A 15,199-nucleotide genomic window follows, 5' to 3' on the forward strand; every position below is an offset into this window, starting at 1 on the left:
GAAAAAACAGGACAGAGTAGCACACTTTCTCTAGGCCCAGAGACATAATCAATTCTCATTACAAGTCATTGACTTCAATGAGTATTGTGCCAGGCCCAAAGTGGCAAGGGGCAGGCAGGGCGGGGGGTGGGACGATTAGCCGGGAGTCTCGTGTTCCTCGCACTCACTGATTTGTTTTTTGGATTTCGAGGAGCCCTTGGATGACTTTTTGGGCTTCTTTATCCGCTGGTATTTCAGAGCTTCGAGCCTCTCAGGTGCAGCAGCGTTCCGGGTTGGAGATGGACGTTTTCTAGAAAGACAAAACAGACAAGCGCCATCAGTGGCCCCCTGCCGTATTCTGTCTCAAGGGAGGTCTCTCTGCTGGGAAGAGAGCATTCAACCTCTGCCAGGTCTGCCGTGGAAAAGGAGGGGGGAATATGAGGAGGGTCCTAGGAAGGTGAAATAAGGGTCCACACCACCACACTGGTGCTGGAGGGGAAACCTTTTTTCCCTCACCTATTCATGAATATATTTATATATATATTAGTGTTATCACCCCACACTGCCAGACACCCTTGGTATTCCCCCAACCAACCCTACCAGCTCTTTCTCTGGGAATTGATTGATATTATTTTTTTGCTACTCCCACAACAAATGCTGCTCAGGTCGAACCAGGCAAAGGTTATAGAAAAAAGACATTAGACTCCGACCGCTTGGCCATTCCTGCGAACGGAAGCAAACTCCTACAAATGGCTGGATCTCTAGAAATGAACCATGCTGGAAAAAATGAAATAAAACTAGCACCAAGGCTCTTGAATTAAAATGATCTGCAATCTTTAAAAAAGAATAATTAAAGTGTCAATTCTAATGTCCAATAAGGCACTTTTTGGAATTAAGAGGGGAGGAAACGCAAAAGAAAAGAAAAAAAAGACATATAACAGGTGTCCACAGTGGTCAGGCAAATTACCAAAATTTAGTAGCAAAAGGATGCATCCCAACTCCGCAGCACAAAAAGGTGAAGGACATGAAAGAATCATGGGGTGTCGGGTGGCAGATGCAATGAGGGAAGGTCATTAAATTCTGAACTTTATTTGCAATATACATTTGCATTCATCCTAGTTTCGTCCTAGTGAGACATCATTTCTGCATATTCACCACACAAACATACAGCACGCAAGTCCAAGGGAGAGGAACATTGCAAACTGTCTTTGAAAGGTACAAAAGAAAGCGGGAGAACTCCTAGACTACCAAAGACTTTCTCAAAGGACATATCTAGACCCTTACACTGTCATACTTCAAACTGATTTTGGACAGCCACAGCTCCGGCTGATGGGTTTTGCCATAGGCAATGTCATGTTGTTGGGTTGACTGGAGCTACAGCTACAACTCAAAGCATACTTGCTCCATAAAAATCTGTAGAACTTAATATGGGGTTTCTTCCACATGCCCTGTGTTGGACCCCAAGTCCCAACAACCTCAGCCAGCATGGCCATCAGGGATGATGAAAGTTGGAGACTAACAACACCTGCAGGGCTAAGTCTATTGTTTCTTATATAAGGGCCTTCTCTTTAATGGCACACCATCTCTGGAATGTTCTCCAGGAGGCTGACTACACCTTGTTCTAGATGGACCTATTTCCTACTCTTGAAATTCTCTCTGGACAGATTGGGTTTGAAGCAAGCTGAAAGGCCTTCTCTCTTTATTTCAAGATAGATGGCCAGGCATCTGACACAAGTTCCGGATTGCCACAGGGCAGGTTTGCTCTAGCTCAAACGCTTGTCCGGTCATCCCACTCTTCCCCAAAAGGATTAGGTGAAGGAGTGAAGAGATTACGTCTCACCCCCAACTGTACCACTGTACCGATAACATTGCCAATGTGCCCTGAATGTTCTGTCATCTGTGATGTATTGATAATTGGTCCATTAGACCACGTATTTGACTGTTTGGGGGATCAGAAACGAAAAGGAATGCAATGTGGAGGCAGCAACTGTGGCAAAATCTTCCAAAGTTCTCTTTGGTTTGGGGACACCCATCCAATTCCAGGGCCAGGACAACCTTCACAAAGAGTTGCTTCTCTTGTCAATGTCCCCTTCCTTGTGCAAAGCACTGCAGCAGTCTTCTCTGGCACCCACAGAGGGAGTGAGTCTCTCCTTTGCTGGGGGCAGGCCACATCATAGGCATAGGGCTTCTCATAGGCATCTGATTAGCCACTATGGGAGCAGAATGCTTGACTAGACAGCCAGTGTGATTGTAGTGGTCAGAGTGTTGGATGAAGATGTGGGAGATCAGGGTTCAAAACATCATGAAGCACACTAGGTGATTTTGGAAACCAGTCACTGCCTCTCAGCCTCAACAGTGTTGTTGAGGGGGTTGAATTAAGAAGGGGAGAACCGTGTTCATTACCTTGGAAAAAAGGTAGGATATAAATGCAATAAATAATAAATGAGTGACTAGACTAGAGATAGATAGATTTGGCTGCAAATATAATGAACTATACTTTGTTCACAGTAGTCTAACATGGTATCATATTTTCATTTCTTTGTTGATTTTTCTACTTCTGTTTCTTATTACTCCCCCACCCTGCTTCTTCTCCTTCAGAATCATGTGATTTAGGTGAGGATGTTCCAAAGCAGATGTATTATATAAACACACAAACACAAAATCTGTGGGCCAGACCCTATGCCAGCCTTCACCAACCTGGTGCCCTTTTATATGCTTTGGAGTACAGCTGCCACCAGCCTCAGTCAGCATAACTGTATTCTAAAACCTATGTAGTGCACCAGCCTAGCAAAAGTTGCCTTGTGCAGTTCTCAAAACCCATTGCCTAGTTTCATGTTGCTCTAGAAAAGTCCTGGGCTCAGTGCTTCAGCCCTCAGTAGCAAATATTGTGCCAGTTCAGTGCTTGAATGATGAGGAGACTGGCTGGCTGTAATAAATTCCATAAGGCCCAGCCTTATTTTAGCCATATAATCTCCCCCACCCCAATTTCTCAAAACAGCAGCTAAGGGGGTCAGGATCCTATCTACTGTTGTCTAATCTGAGCACTGGGAATGAAGAGTTTTGTGAGAGAAACAAAATACCCAAGGCTAACTGTTTGGAATGCAGCAACCCCTCAAAACACAGGTAAATCTAGTGATGGAAAAATGTTATCTGGCTTTCTTTCTTCTTCCCTTTTGGTTAAAAAAAGTGACGAAATACAGAATTACAGAGTACGAGCAGATATTTATTGAACCTAATACTTCTGGTATGGAGATAAGAAGGAAGTCTGAATAAATGTTGATGTAGAACAGATAGAAGCAAAATGTTATCTTCCCCATTTCTCTTGGGTTCTTGAAATGTTATTCAGATTCTCATCTCCTTCCATCTTCTGTTCTGCTGCACTGCAAACAAAGTGTCTCTTGTGTTTTCACTGTTTTTAAAAAGATCCAGGGAACAGAGATGGTTGCAAATAGTGGGTTCTTTCAGGAAGACCAGCTTTAAATAGGTAGATAACAGCAACAACCAAAGAAACGTAGGACATCTTTCCAGTTCCTTGACTTCCGCTTTTTCAAAGATGCATTTTTTTTTTCAATGGCATCCCAGGTTCTTCACTGCCTCCCATAACAGCCTAACTCCCATGTTCAAACTTGAGATGGTACAAAAGAAGCAGATGGAGAGGAAGAAAAATAACACTGTCTGTTAAAAAAAACAAACCCTGAGAGGCTTCCTTTAACATGTGTCTTGAATATCCAGTCTGAGCGTCCTACCATTTGTGACAATTATGCAAACACACAATTTTCAGCAAAATTAAAAATGTTATTAACAAGCTGGGACACAAACAGCAGAAGTATGAAAAGTATGACAGAAAGAGAGAGATTAGTCATTCCCATTTGAAGTTTTTTTAAGAGACGATGGAAGGTGGTAGTGGGCCATTTGTCAAGATCCGGTCAATGGCGCAGAAGACAGTAGCAGAAAGGAGCTCCAGCCCAAGTTTGCATTTCCCTGTTCCTACAGAACATTTGGAATCAAGCTTAAAGTGATGAGGCTTCTTTTTCTTCTTCCTTGTAAACTACTAATCCAGAAAACTGCATTAGCCCAGCTCAGAAAACAGATTATTTTTTCCCCTTGTTAATGTTAGATTATGAGGCATACTGGGCTGCTACCCGAAGCACGTTCATAATAAGGTTTCAAAGATTAAAATTATCAGTGTGTGTGTGTGTGTGTGTGTGTGTGTGTGTGTGTGTGTGTAACATATATTCAACACTGAGCAATAGTTGATATCAGACATCTCCCTTGTACAAGGACTAGATAAGATAAGATAAGATAAGATAAGATAAGATAAGATGGGGAGCAAAACGAGTCACCTTGAACATTTTTGTGCCATCTTTGTGATTTGCAGCACATCTTTTCTACTGATCTACATTTCCCCAGCCTACACTCAGGAAATGTGTGCATGGACTATTTTTTTGGGGGGGGGGCAAAATAAACCTTAAATATATAAAGCTATACTAATTGAATAAAAATAAGCATTCTAAGCATGAAAGACTATGAAACCACTCCAACTGGTGAAAAGACAGGCTGCATGTTCAGGACAAATGTGCAAAAATGGATAGACATTTATTTTTATTTTTTTGCAATGGCAGGATTTTCCAACTTGCAATGGCACACACTGGTTTGGATACTACCTAATGCAGAATTGGCTGGCTGGTGTGCTACTGCACATCATGCCAGCCTATAGCTCACCACTCTTCCCATTCCAATAGCTGCCATGCTTACATCTGCATTGAGTGCTGGGCTATTGTTGAGCACAATTCCCCAATAAAGTACTGGAAAGCCAGTGTAGTGTAGTGTAGTGTCAAGGATGATGGGAATTGTAGTCCCAAAACATCTGGAGGGCCGAGTTTGGGGATGCCTGTATTAGAAGTTCACAGGCATAACTTGAAGGTGGTGGTGGTTAGTGTTGTTCATACACAGCAGGGGCGGACTCTGGTGATATGGCACCCTGAGCGAGGACAAAATTTTGCACCCCTTGCCCCATCTTTCTAATTTTCTAGGTAATTCTTTTTGGCGCAGTTGCTTTTTTATGGATCTTCTCAGTAGGTACCCACAGAAATATAGGTTGATGTTGTTGCTATTTTGTGCCACCTTGGCTCGGTGTCCTGTGCAGGGGAACTGCTGGCACTGCCCTAAACCCAGTGCTGTGCCCAGCTTTTGGTATTCAGACCACCCTGCAGTGGAGATTCCATTTTTAGGGTTTGAGGCTATTTAATTTATCATGGATGAAATGTCACGGACAATTCAACATCACCCGCAATGCAAGTCATTTTTACTTCTCAGTGGAAGGGCGCACTCAGCTGCAGAGCATCTATCTTGTACCCCCAGAAGGTCCCAGGTTCAACCCCCAGCATCTCAACATAGGAAAAAAGACTCCTGACTGAAACCCTGGAAAGCTGCTGCCAGTCAATGAGACCATACTGAGCTTGATGGGCCAAGGGTTTGACACAATATAAGGCAGCTTCCAATGTTCCTATGGACTACATCAATTGTAAAAATTTCTAGAGGGGTAGCCATATGTGTCTATGAAAGTAAATGCAAGAAATAGTGTTGTAGCACCTTAACACATTTATAATGGAGTATATGGAGTATATACTTGGAAGTGTCTAGGAAATATATCATTCTCCCTGCTTCCTAATTTGGGTATTTTAGACTTTTTCTAATGGAATGGCTTAGATTAGATAGTGTAAAAGCTTTGCTTTGGAAATCCTGAATGTCAAGTACAGGTTTTTTAAAAGGAGTAAAACTTTCTAATGAAGACCAACACAAGACCATACTAAATTAAACCAATGGTTAAACTAATGGTCCATCTCACCCTGTTTTCTGTCAACTGTGAACAGATTAAAATGGTTTAGAGGAAATTCTTCAGGTATTTAATGAAGTTACCAATTCACAGCCATTCATTCACAGCTTTTAAAGAGATGAATGGTTTGGGGATCCTCTGAATGTAAAATATGAACTGACCCAGACCCTGCAATCATCATTCTTTGTGTGCCTCGTCCACAAGAGGTCGGAGGGTGGCAACATGAGAACAGGGCTTTTCTGCAATGGCTCTCCATTTGTGGAATGCTCTCCCCAGGGAGGTTTACATGGAACTTCATTATGCAAAGTGAAAACATTTCTCCTCAACAAGGCCTTTGGCTGATTAAACAATCTATGACCTTTTAAATGTGTTTGTGGGCCGAGCGATTGTTATTATTTTGTTTTTATGTGTTTTTATGCTGCAAACCACCCAATGATCTTTGGATGATGATATACCGATAAATGTCATTATTTAATAATAATTATAACAATAACAACATAGTATTTAAGTAAGATGTACTCAGAGCACACCCATTGAAATGAATGAATATTACTAAACTAGGTTCATTCACTTCAGTGAGTTTTCCCTGAGTAAACCTAGTTGAGTATCACCCCACTCTTTCCTGTTAAACACTAATGTTATGGCCCATTGGTTTGTCTTTTTACAAAAGCTAAACTAAACATGCTACCAGGTGATGGCATGCTGTGTTAGCCACATTTCAAATTCTTACCCAGACTCTATAATTAGGGCTCAAATGGATAAGTTTTTCCTGGAATGTCCAGTTCATGTTAATTGAGCATAGGTGAAAACTAGGCTAAAGCAAGAGAAGACTAATATGGCACCGCACGGAAAAGACTAATATGGCTTCCTTCCAGAGTGTCCAAAGACAAGAGGAGAAAAAACACCTGGGAGAGATACATGGTTTGCCTATTTGGCACAGTATTCATCTTGAATGCCAACAGCAAAGGACAACTAAAATGAGCAGTTCCACTAGTCAGCAATGGCAGAAATCGGGAGCTATTATTTCTCTGGATCTTCCTTCCTGGCTGAAGGTTGGAAGAGTAGAGGAAGAAATGTAAGGGAGAAGTGGCAACCCTTGGCACTGGAATGAGACACCGAGCTGGAAAGGTACAATGAGCACAGCATTACCTCAATAAATAGTCTCCCCCCAAAACGCTGGATTACAGCCTCTAGGATTTTGAAGCTTTTAAGCACAGAGATCCCTCCTTCTCCATTTTAAGGGATTGCCAGCCACCTCAAAACTCCAAGAAGGACCTACGCTTGAGTGATACTGCTGCATAGCCATTTGCAAGCTGAATCAATGAAAGATGCTCCCATCCTGCCCCCCCCCCCAAGCATTTTCCTACTGCCGTGCCAGGCTCCACCACCACCAGCAGCAGCAGCAGTAGCAGCAGCAGTGCAATGAGGTAAGGAGGAAGCTGATAAAAGAGCAGGGCACACACCAGATAAAGGCATCCCTTCACCAGGTTTGCAGGGGACAGCACAACTTGTCTACACAACAGATTTTCACCATGCTGACAGGAGAGGGATGGAGAAGGGAGAGGAACAAGGGACAGGAGGCGCAGGTTGGGAAGTGAGGAGAGAGAGGTTGGGGGTGGGCGGGGGGAGAAGGCAGGAGAAGGAAGGGAAGGAAAGAGGAGGAGAAAGTAGTAACTATGGAGTGAGAAAAGAGAGAGAAAGCAAAACGTAAGGTAGAAATCATAATGAAATAAGAGAGAAAAAGCAATCAGACAAAGAGGACTTACAACTTCTCCAAGCCAGAGCGAGTGTGAAATGCATGCAGAGAACTGGCACATGGACAGCCTTTAAAGGGGAAAACTCTTCTCTTCCAAAAAAGACAGACAGACAAGAGTTCTCAAACTCCAAAAGATGTACACCAGAGTGACAACTGTCAGGGCATATGCAAGTCCTGGCCACCCCCCACCTAGGCTCACATCTAGGGCTATGAGCCCCACTTAAGGGAAGAGCACACAGGACACCAGCTTGGCCTTGTGGTTTTTGGGTTTCCCCTTACAGTGATGAGATTAACTGTGAGGGGACAAGGAGACCTGTCCTTGGTTAACAGACATTCACAGTGAACTGAGCACGCACAAATAGCTTTTTATATCCTAAAGGACTGCAGGGTGCAGTACTGCACATCCACAATTCAGCTTTCTGAGAACCAGTGCTTCGCCCCCACCCGAACACAAATATATTTTTGAAAATGTGTAGGCAATGCCTGCTGAGATCCCAGAAGCCAGACAGGGTGTGTGCAACAGTTAAGAGGCATTTTAGCAGCCTGCTCTCCACAACTGTAGAAATCGGAGTTCTTGGTGAAGTCCAGAAATGAACAGTAAATTGCAAGAACTCGGGCCCGAGTTATTGCAATTTATTGTTTATTTCTGCTCTCCACAACTAGCAAAAACAAAATAAATTATATGAAATAGGAGCATCATGCAAACTTTGCAAATGTTTGGTGAGGGTACCTTATCCAGCTTTCACTGATGCAAAATTTGAATTGTCAAATGTGCAGAATGTTGAGTATGTGTGTTGTACATACAGTCCAGATTAAAAATTGAAAAGAGGGCGATGACAATGCAAATCAAACCAGGCCTTGTCTCAGTGGCACAGTCCTTGCTTTGAATGCAGAAGGTTCCTGGCTCAGTTAAACAGTTCAGGTAGCAAGTGATATTAAAGACTCTCCTCCCAAGATCCTTGAAAGCTGCTGCTAGTCAGAAAGGACAATCTGGGCTAGAGGGACAAATGGCCCAACCTGATTCAAAGTGGCTTCCTATCTTTTGGTCATGTGATCTACCAAGGCAGGAAATGGGGAGCCTGTGGCCCTCCAGATACTGCTGTTGGGGCTACACCTACCATCATCCCTCAACATTGGCCATGTTGGCTGGGGCTGATGGGAGTCCCAAAACATTTGGAGGGTGCCAAGCTGCAAAAGACTGCAGTAGGAAATGGACTAAGGAGCCTGGTATGGCAGCCCAAGCTGCCACTGGGTATTAATGGGCCTTCCACAGGGGAGGCCTAAAATAAATCACCCCGGATCTTAAGTGTAACTTGGCCTGCTGTTCACCTGACATGACCTTGTACTGAAATCCATTCCCCAGTCCTCAGAAGACAGCACTGGGTTTTGAATAGGTCTTTTTTATGTTGCAGAAGAGAGTGTCATCCAGAGACATTGACGGCAGATGCCTGTCCAAATTTGTCTGCATCCCCGCCGTGGAAGTGAGCTGATCTCAGGCGTCTGCACAAATCTCATAAACCATGTCCCTCTTCAGTTTTTATGGCTCCATAAAACAGTGGGGTTGTGTTTGTGTGCTTGTGGGTGGGGAAGGCTGTATACTGACCTGGTCATAAAGTGCCCAGCAACGCTTCACCCACTGACAACTTTACAACCCCCAATCATAAAGCAATCACTTGCCTCTCTTCTTTATGGAGTCTCTTTTTAAATAACAACAGAGTATGCAGTCGCTTATCATCTGCAGGTTTTCACACAGGGCAGAAATGCCCAGCCTCTCTCGTTTAAGGAGCGACTCCTAGAAGAGCAATGTTGCAGGACATAAATCAGTGCCTGCACAATTTGTGGCCATTTCTTGAGGCAAGAAAAGCCAACCAGGCTTTTCTTTACAACAGACTACTGGGGTTCTGTCAAAGCCCCTGCTTTTGCTATTTTGCTAAAAAGAATGGTGAGAACAAAGAGTTTTCATCCAGTATTTGGCATGTTGCCACCCAAGGCTGGTGGTTTGAGATTCTATCAGTAGGTCTCGCAGACCCTCCAAGTGCCTCTATTTTGCAGGGAAAGCCCCAGATTTACAGAAGCCATCCTGGTTTCTGATTTGATCCTGGAATGTCCCACTTTTCCTTAGGATAGGACATCCCTATTTTCATCAGAGAAATGTTGGAGGGGATGGAATAGGATGTTCCTATTTTCATCAGAGAAATGTTGCAGGGGGTGTCTTTATTTTCATCAGAAACAAGTTGGAGGGTATGGTCTCACAAATGGCTCCTCCTGCTCCTGACAGTCAAGGTGCACAGCTCTCAAGGCCATGACAGTTATTTTGGCACCTGAGACAGAACATTCCAAAGCCCTGCTCCCTCCCCCCATCACTAAAAATAATTATAAATTAAATACAGGCACCTCCCAATTTATGCAGAGGTTTTATTCCGGGCTTCCCTGTGTGTAAATGGAGCGCCCTGGAGAGTCCTCCTGGCTCACAATGAGATCCTCCCCAGAGCCCACTGAGTGTCTGCTGGTGCGCCAGGAAGACTCTCCAGGGTGCTCCCCATTTCCAGGTTCCACTTCTGGGTTTGTGGCATGTTGCATGTGCACCGTCCTACGCAAATATAGCATGCATAAATGGGGAGTTGCCTATAACTTAGTAGTTTGCTGCCCTTTCATGACACCCAAAATCAGCTGCCTCGCTCTGCCTAATGGTAAGGCCAGCCCGCTCATTAAGTATGGGGAAGAGATGGGTAATATAATCTCATACACTACAAGCTATATGGGAGCGTCTCTGAAGAGCGGGGTTTGGAACTTCTGACTGGTGTGGCGGTTAAGTGTTAGGCTAGAACCTGAGCTCCCTGCTTCAGTCACATTGCTCCACTTGATATCCATTTATTGTGGTCCTTCTTGGTGATGGGGCACACTCTTGAGGAGCAAGGGGGCAGCAGCGGGGAGGTGTTAGAGGTGCAAATGACTCTTTAACTTTGAAAAGCTGCTATCACTGGATCAAGTTAATTAGTTTTGTTGAATTAATTAAACTAAACTGGATTTTTAGATACATGTTCAATTTATTGTTACTAAGGCAAACTGCTATTCTGAGTAATGCTTTTTATAGAGGCACTGGAGAAGAGTTTATGGAATCAAGGGGTCAGTGGCCCCAAAAAGTTTGGGTGATATAGTCTGTGCTTATAGAGAGAAGGGGATGTACAAGAGAATGGGGAAACCCAAAAACCACAGAGACTAAGTGTGCAAAGGTTTGTCCTGGATTTTGCAATACCTTATTCCCCTTTAAAGGAAATGTATAGATATAGAGATATATGTTATTGAAAAAGCCCCCCTCCTTTGGAATCCCTTCCCATGCCCCTCTCCCCAACCACGCCCCACAGCACCATCCTTCCAGACATTGATCACCCTTACCTATTGAGCTGAGGAGTGGCTTGTCTCGACAACACTGCCCAGATAGCTGAGATTAATCAAAAACAAAGCAGTTATCAACACCCGCAAGGAGCCAAGCTCCACAAGACATCAGCAAGTCAAACGGAGGAGGAAAATAATAATAATAATAATAATAATAATAATAATAATAATAATGTAAATCCAAAAGGAAAAGTGAGGGGAAAAGAAACCGAAACACAAAAGAAGCAAACAAACAATGCTGGAAAAACAAAGGGGGGAAAGAAATGGAAATGAAAGAAAGGATGGTGAAAGTGTATAGAAGGCATGGCTTCAAAGCACAGGCAACAGGGCGCTAACACAGAGAAAGCTGCAGACCTGCAGAAAGCTTCAGGCTGCAGAGCTGAAGCCAGCTCAACATTCATTTCCTCCTTCCAGGGGAGACTGGGAACTATAGTTGCATGAGGAGGGTAGGGCCAGCCTCAACATCAAGTAGGACAGTGAATGGTTTGGGGGTACCATTAATGGGGAGCAATTTGACACATTAAAATATGTCTGGAATCACTTGTGAGAGGGTAAAGGTGAGTTAGGGATCTCATAACAGGAAGTGTTCAGCAGAAAAACCACTACAATTCCCATGATACTTCGGGAGAAGTCATGGCAGTTAGAATGGTATGAAGTTTGTAGTGTGGACGTGTCCTCTAGAGTAGTGTTCTTCAACCGTGGGTCCCCAGAAGCTGTTGGACTACAACTCCCATCATCCCCAGCGAACTAAGCCAATTGTCAGGGATGATGGGAGTTGTAGATCAGCAATATATGGGAGCCCAATATTCAATAACACTACTCTAGAGTGTCCTAATATGTTCCCATATGTGGTCTTTGGAAGTCTTGCATCCATTGGTTTCAGATTGTCTATACAAGCATAGGTTTAAAGTAACAGAGGTTGCTTTCATTTTGCTAGTCGTTTACAGCACCCTTCAACCGTTTAGCGCAAAGACATGTCTCCTGTCCCTTGGGTCCAATCCCCTGAAGCAGCAACCAATAACCTTGCTAAATGGGTCTCCCAAGACTTAAGTGCTTCCAGGTACCAGAGAGTATAAGGTAGGATGCAAGGATGTTTGGCAAGGTGGTGAAAAGCCAGCTTCCCACACTACACTCAAGTCTCATACCTTTGCTCTACAATGACCCTACCGCAACCACAGCTTGGGTTCACATACCAGGCCGACCACACAGTTTAACCAGCCCACCCTTCGTTCCTTGCTTGCTGTTGAGTCACTTCTCCCTCCTGATCCAAACTGATCTACACATGTTTCCATCAAGCCATTTGGGAGGGGCGGGGGGTGGGGGACCACCACTCATTTCCACAATGCTGCGGGATTAAGAGAGGGGGCAAGGGGAGTCAAACTCCACTACATGGAGAACAAAAAAATTGTTTCAACAAAGACAAAAGGATGGAAGGAGAGCGCACCTACAGTTAGTGTGAAAGACAGAGGTGTGGGGAGAAGGAAGAAACGGAAAGAAAGAGAAGACGCTTTGCCTGGTGCAACCCTGGTACCTGGAAAACCAGCTGCTGGAGGTAATTGGCCAGCTGCAATCCCTTGCATGGACAGGATCCGAGGGTGCTGGCGGCTTCCTGATTTGACTTCTGTGTGTTTGGGGTAGATTTTGGCTTTTTTAATTTTTTGGTCCTCTCCTTACAAGCTGTTCGTGTGGCTAATGTCTTTGTTTCTCTCGCCTCGCCCAAGTCTTGTGGGTGGGGCTGCAGCACCCCTTTTGGAGATGTTGTGGAAAAAGGCGGCTTGTGCGGCCATGTTTCATTCATGGAAGATGACAAACCCTCTCGGGGGGTAAAAGAAGGATGTGAAGAAGGCAAAGAGCGGGCCTCAAGGCCTTAATGTCCCAGGAAAGTAAACAGCCAGGAACTAGAAGAGGAAAATACTGGTAATATCTGGGGCTCGCTGACCCAGTTGCAAAACGAAAAGAAACACCACCTTGACCCTACAGTTTTTAGACATTTGGACACCCTCTTCATTTCATCCCGGCACATAACTCCCAAACAAAAATGAAAGCTTCGATATTTTTATTTCTTGTGACAGGGGAGGAAAAGGGGGAGCCCTTGAGCTAACCAACAGTACACAATTCCCAACAGTCCCAAAGGCCAGGGACCCTATGGATCTAATTGCCCATGCTGAGGGGGTAAGAGACATTGGCAGGGGGTGGCCCAACACTGCAAAACTTGACTGGGGAAGGGAGGGGGGAAATAATATTAGAAATCCCAGCTGGAGGCCATCTCCAAAAAAGTTGCTGCAGCGTGCCTCGACATGGATTCAGGTGATGGTGGCAGGGGAAGAAGTTGTGGGGAAGGGATGGGAGCAGGTGAGGCGGGGAGGGTGAGAGAGGCTGGGGGGGGGAGAGGGGAAGCAGGCAATATCCACACACACACACACTTACCCCGAACTGGTTGTCGATGTCGGCTCCGGCCTAAGAATGTCCTCCCCTCCCCTCCTCGGAGAGGGGATTTGTCCGAAGACGTCTATGGGCTCCACGGGCAGGGAGGGGCACTGAGGGGGGGGATAGCCGGTGCCCAGAGAAGTGAAAGCCATGGCTGGCCGGAAGCTGGGGCTTCCTCCCCGGCTGCTCTGGGCAGGGGATCCTGTCGACGGGGTGGACTTGCGGGAGAAGGTGACGGCTGCCGGAGGCTGCAGAGTGATCTCAGACATCTCCGCCTGGTGGATGAGGCCCGGCCGTGGCCTGGCCCGCGCCGTCAGCTCTGGGGAGCTGGTGCGGGAGCTGAGGGGGCTCTGGGTCAGGGGGGAAAGCCTCGAAGGTTGTAGCACCACCTGATGTAAACTGGGCTCAGCCCTCCTGGCTTGCCGGGGGCTGGGCCGAGGTCTGGGTTGGGGGTCGTACCACCTGGTGTCCAGGCCAAATGTGCTTGTGCCGGTGTGGCTGACTGACTCAGACGGCCCATGGTAAGGCAACACAGGTATGCCCATGCCTTGACTGGTGTGTCTTAGCTGCCCTTGACTCGCCATTGGTTGCATAGGTTTGTCCTGCCATTTGGCGGCGGTGGGCATGGAAGGTTGGCCTCTGCTTGGCGACTTGCCAGTCCAGCTCTTTGGTGCCTCCAGGGCCAGGATGCCAGGGTAGGACGTGGGGACCTGGAGCGAGGAAGGTGGAGGTCCCCTAGGAAGACTGGCCTTTGGCTGCAGGCTCTCAGCCATTTCGCACTGGTGGAGCTGGTGGGGGAACATGATGGGCGACGATTCCAGGCCGCTGAAAGGGAACTCGGCCCTGCACCACGGCTCGGGGGACCGGCCCCCCGTCGGAGTCTGGGTCAGGGGCAGCGTGCTGTTGGAGGCGTTCTCTCCATTCTCCTCAGGGATGGTGGCATGGCCAAAAGGCCCCTCTGGGTGCAGAGGAGGGGAGGACATGACAGAGCTGAGGGGGCTGACCTCCGGCATATAGAAAGGCGGAGGGTCCATCTCGCCAGGGCTGCTGCTGCTGAGGTAACCATAATACGGGCCGTGGTGGAATGGTCTGGGGGCAGGAGGCCTGGCCTGGCCCGTGGCCTGGAGGCGGCTCTCCATGATGCCCGTCCCCTCTAGGCCCCGATGAAACCTTGGGCTGTATGCTGGTGGCTGAAGGTAAGACTCCTGGCTGGAGGAGAGAGGAGTCAGCTGGGACTTGAGGGCTGTCACAGAGGCAGGCATCACGGGGTCGTCGTTCTCTTCATCGGACTGGCGGAACTCCGGGTACATGTCCGTCTCCTCCACAAAGGGGAAGCCCTCTATCCGGCGGGTCTTGAGGGAGGGCTCCATCTCCGAAGGATCCATGACAAAACGGCCGTCCGGCCCACGGCTGATGAGTTCGATGGGGGTGGTCGCCTCAGCTTCTGCCTCAGCCTTGGAAACACTGTACTTCTTGCTGCTGATGGCCCGCTTGGTCTTCTTGTAAAGGGAGAGCTCCTTCTCCTTGCTGGGACTAAGCATCCGCTTGCCAGGTGGGCCCTGGTCATCGGAAGATTCGGAGGGGGGACGGAGCGTCCGGATGCTCTCAGGGCTCACTTTCCCAGAGGACAAGCTGTGCCACAGAATGGGGGGGTATTTTAATAATGGGTCACAGAGGAGACCAAGATCTGTAGTTTGTTTAACACCACAGTTTGAGTAAAAGGATGTATGAGCACTAAATAACATAAACCCCTTAACCGGATGTAAAATGAAAAAGCAGAATTTAGGGCCGGGCATGTGGGACAT

The 15,199-nt window shown here is 46.4% G+C and overlaps 1 protein-coding gene across 4 annotated transcripts in view; it reads right to left on the reverse strand.

Moving 5' to 3' along the window:
• Nucleotides 1-15,199, reverse strand: part of IGSF9B (immunoglobulin superfamily member 9B) — a 130,123-nt gene that overhangs the window by 11,258 nt on the left and 103,666 nt on the right. For 2 of the 4 annotated variants that reach the window (XM_035139553.2, XM_035139552.2), the window contains exons 18-19: nucleotides 13,395-15,026; nucleotides 168-289 (exon numbers count right to left, since the gene is read on the reverse strand). In XM_035139553.2, coding sequence (XP_034995444.2) covers nucleotides 168-289; nucleotides 13,395-15,026 — 1,754 coding nt within the window. Of the gene's footprint in view, nucleotides 1-167; nucleotides 290-10,975; nucleotides 11,014-12,428; nucleotides 12,866-13,394; nucleotides 15,027-15,199 lie in introns of those variants that run through there. The other 2 variants (XR_004694000.2, XM_060283076.1) reach the window with 2 other exon arrangements.

Source organism: Zootoca vivipara, chromosome 15, assembly GCF_963506605.1.
Source record: "Zootoca vivipara chromosome 15, rZooViv1.1, whole genome shotgun sequence".
NCBI classification, from domain to species: Eukaryota; Metazoa; Chordata; class Lepidosauria; order Squamata; family Lacertidae; genus Zootoca; species Zootoca vivipara.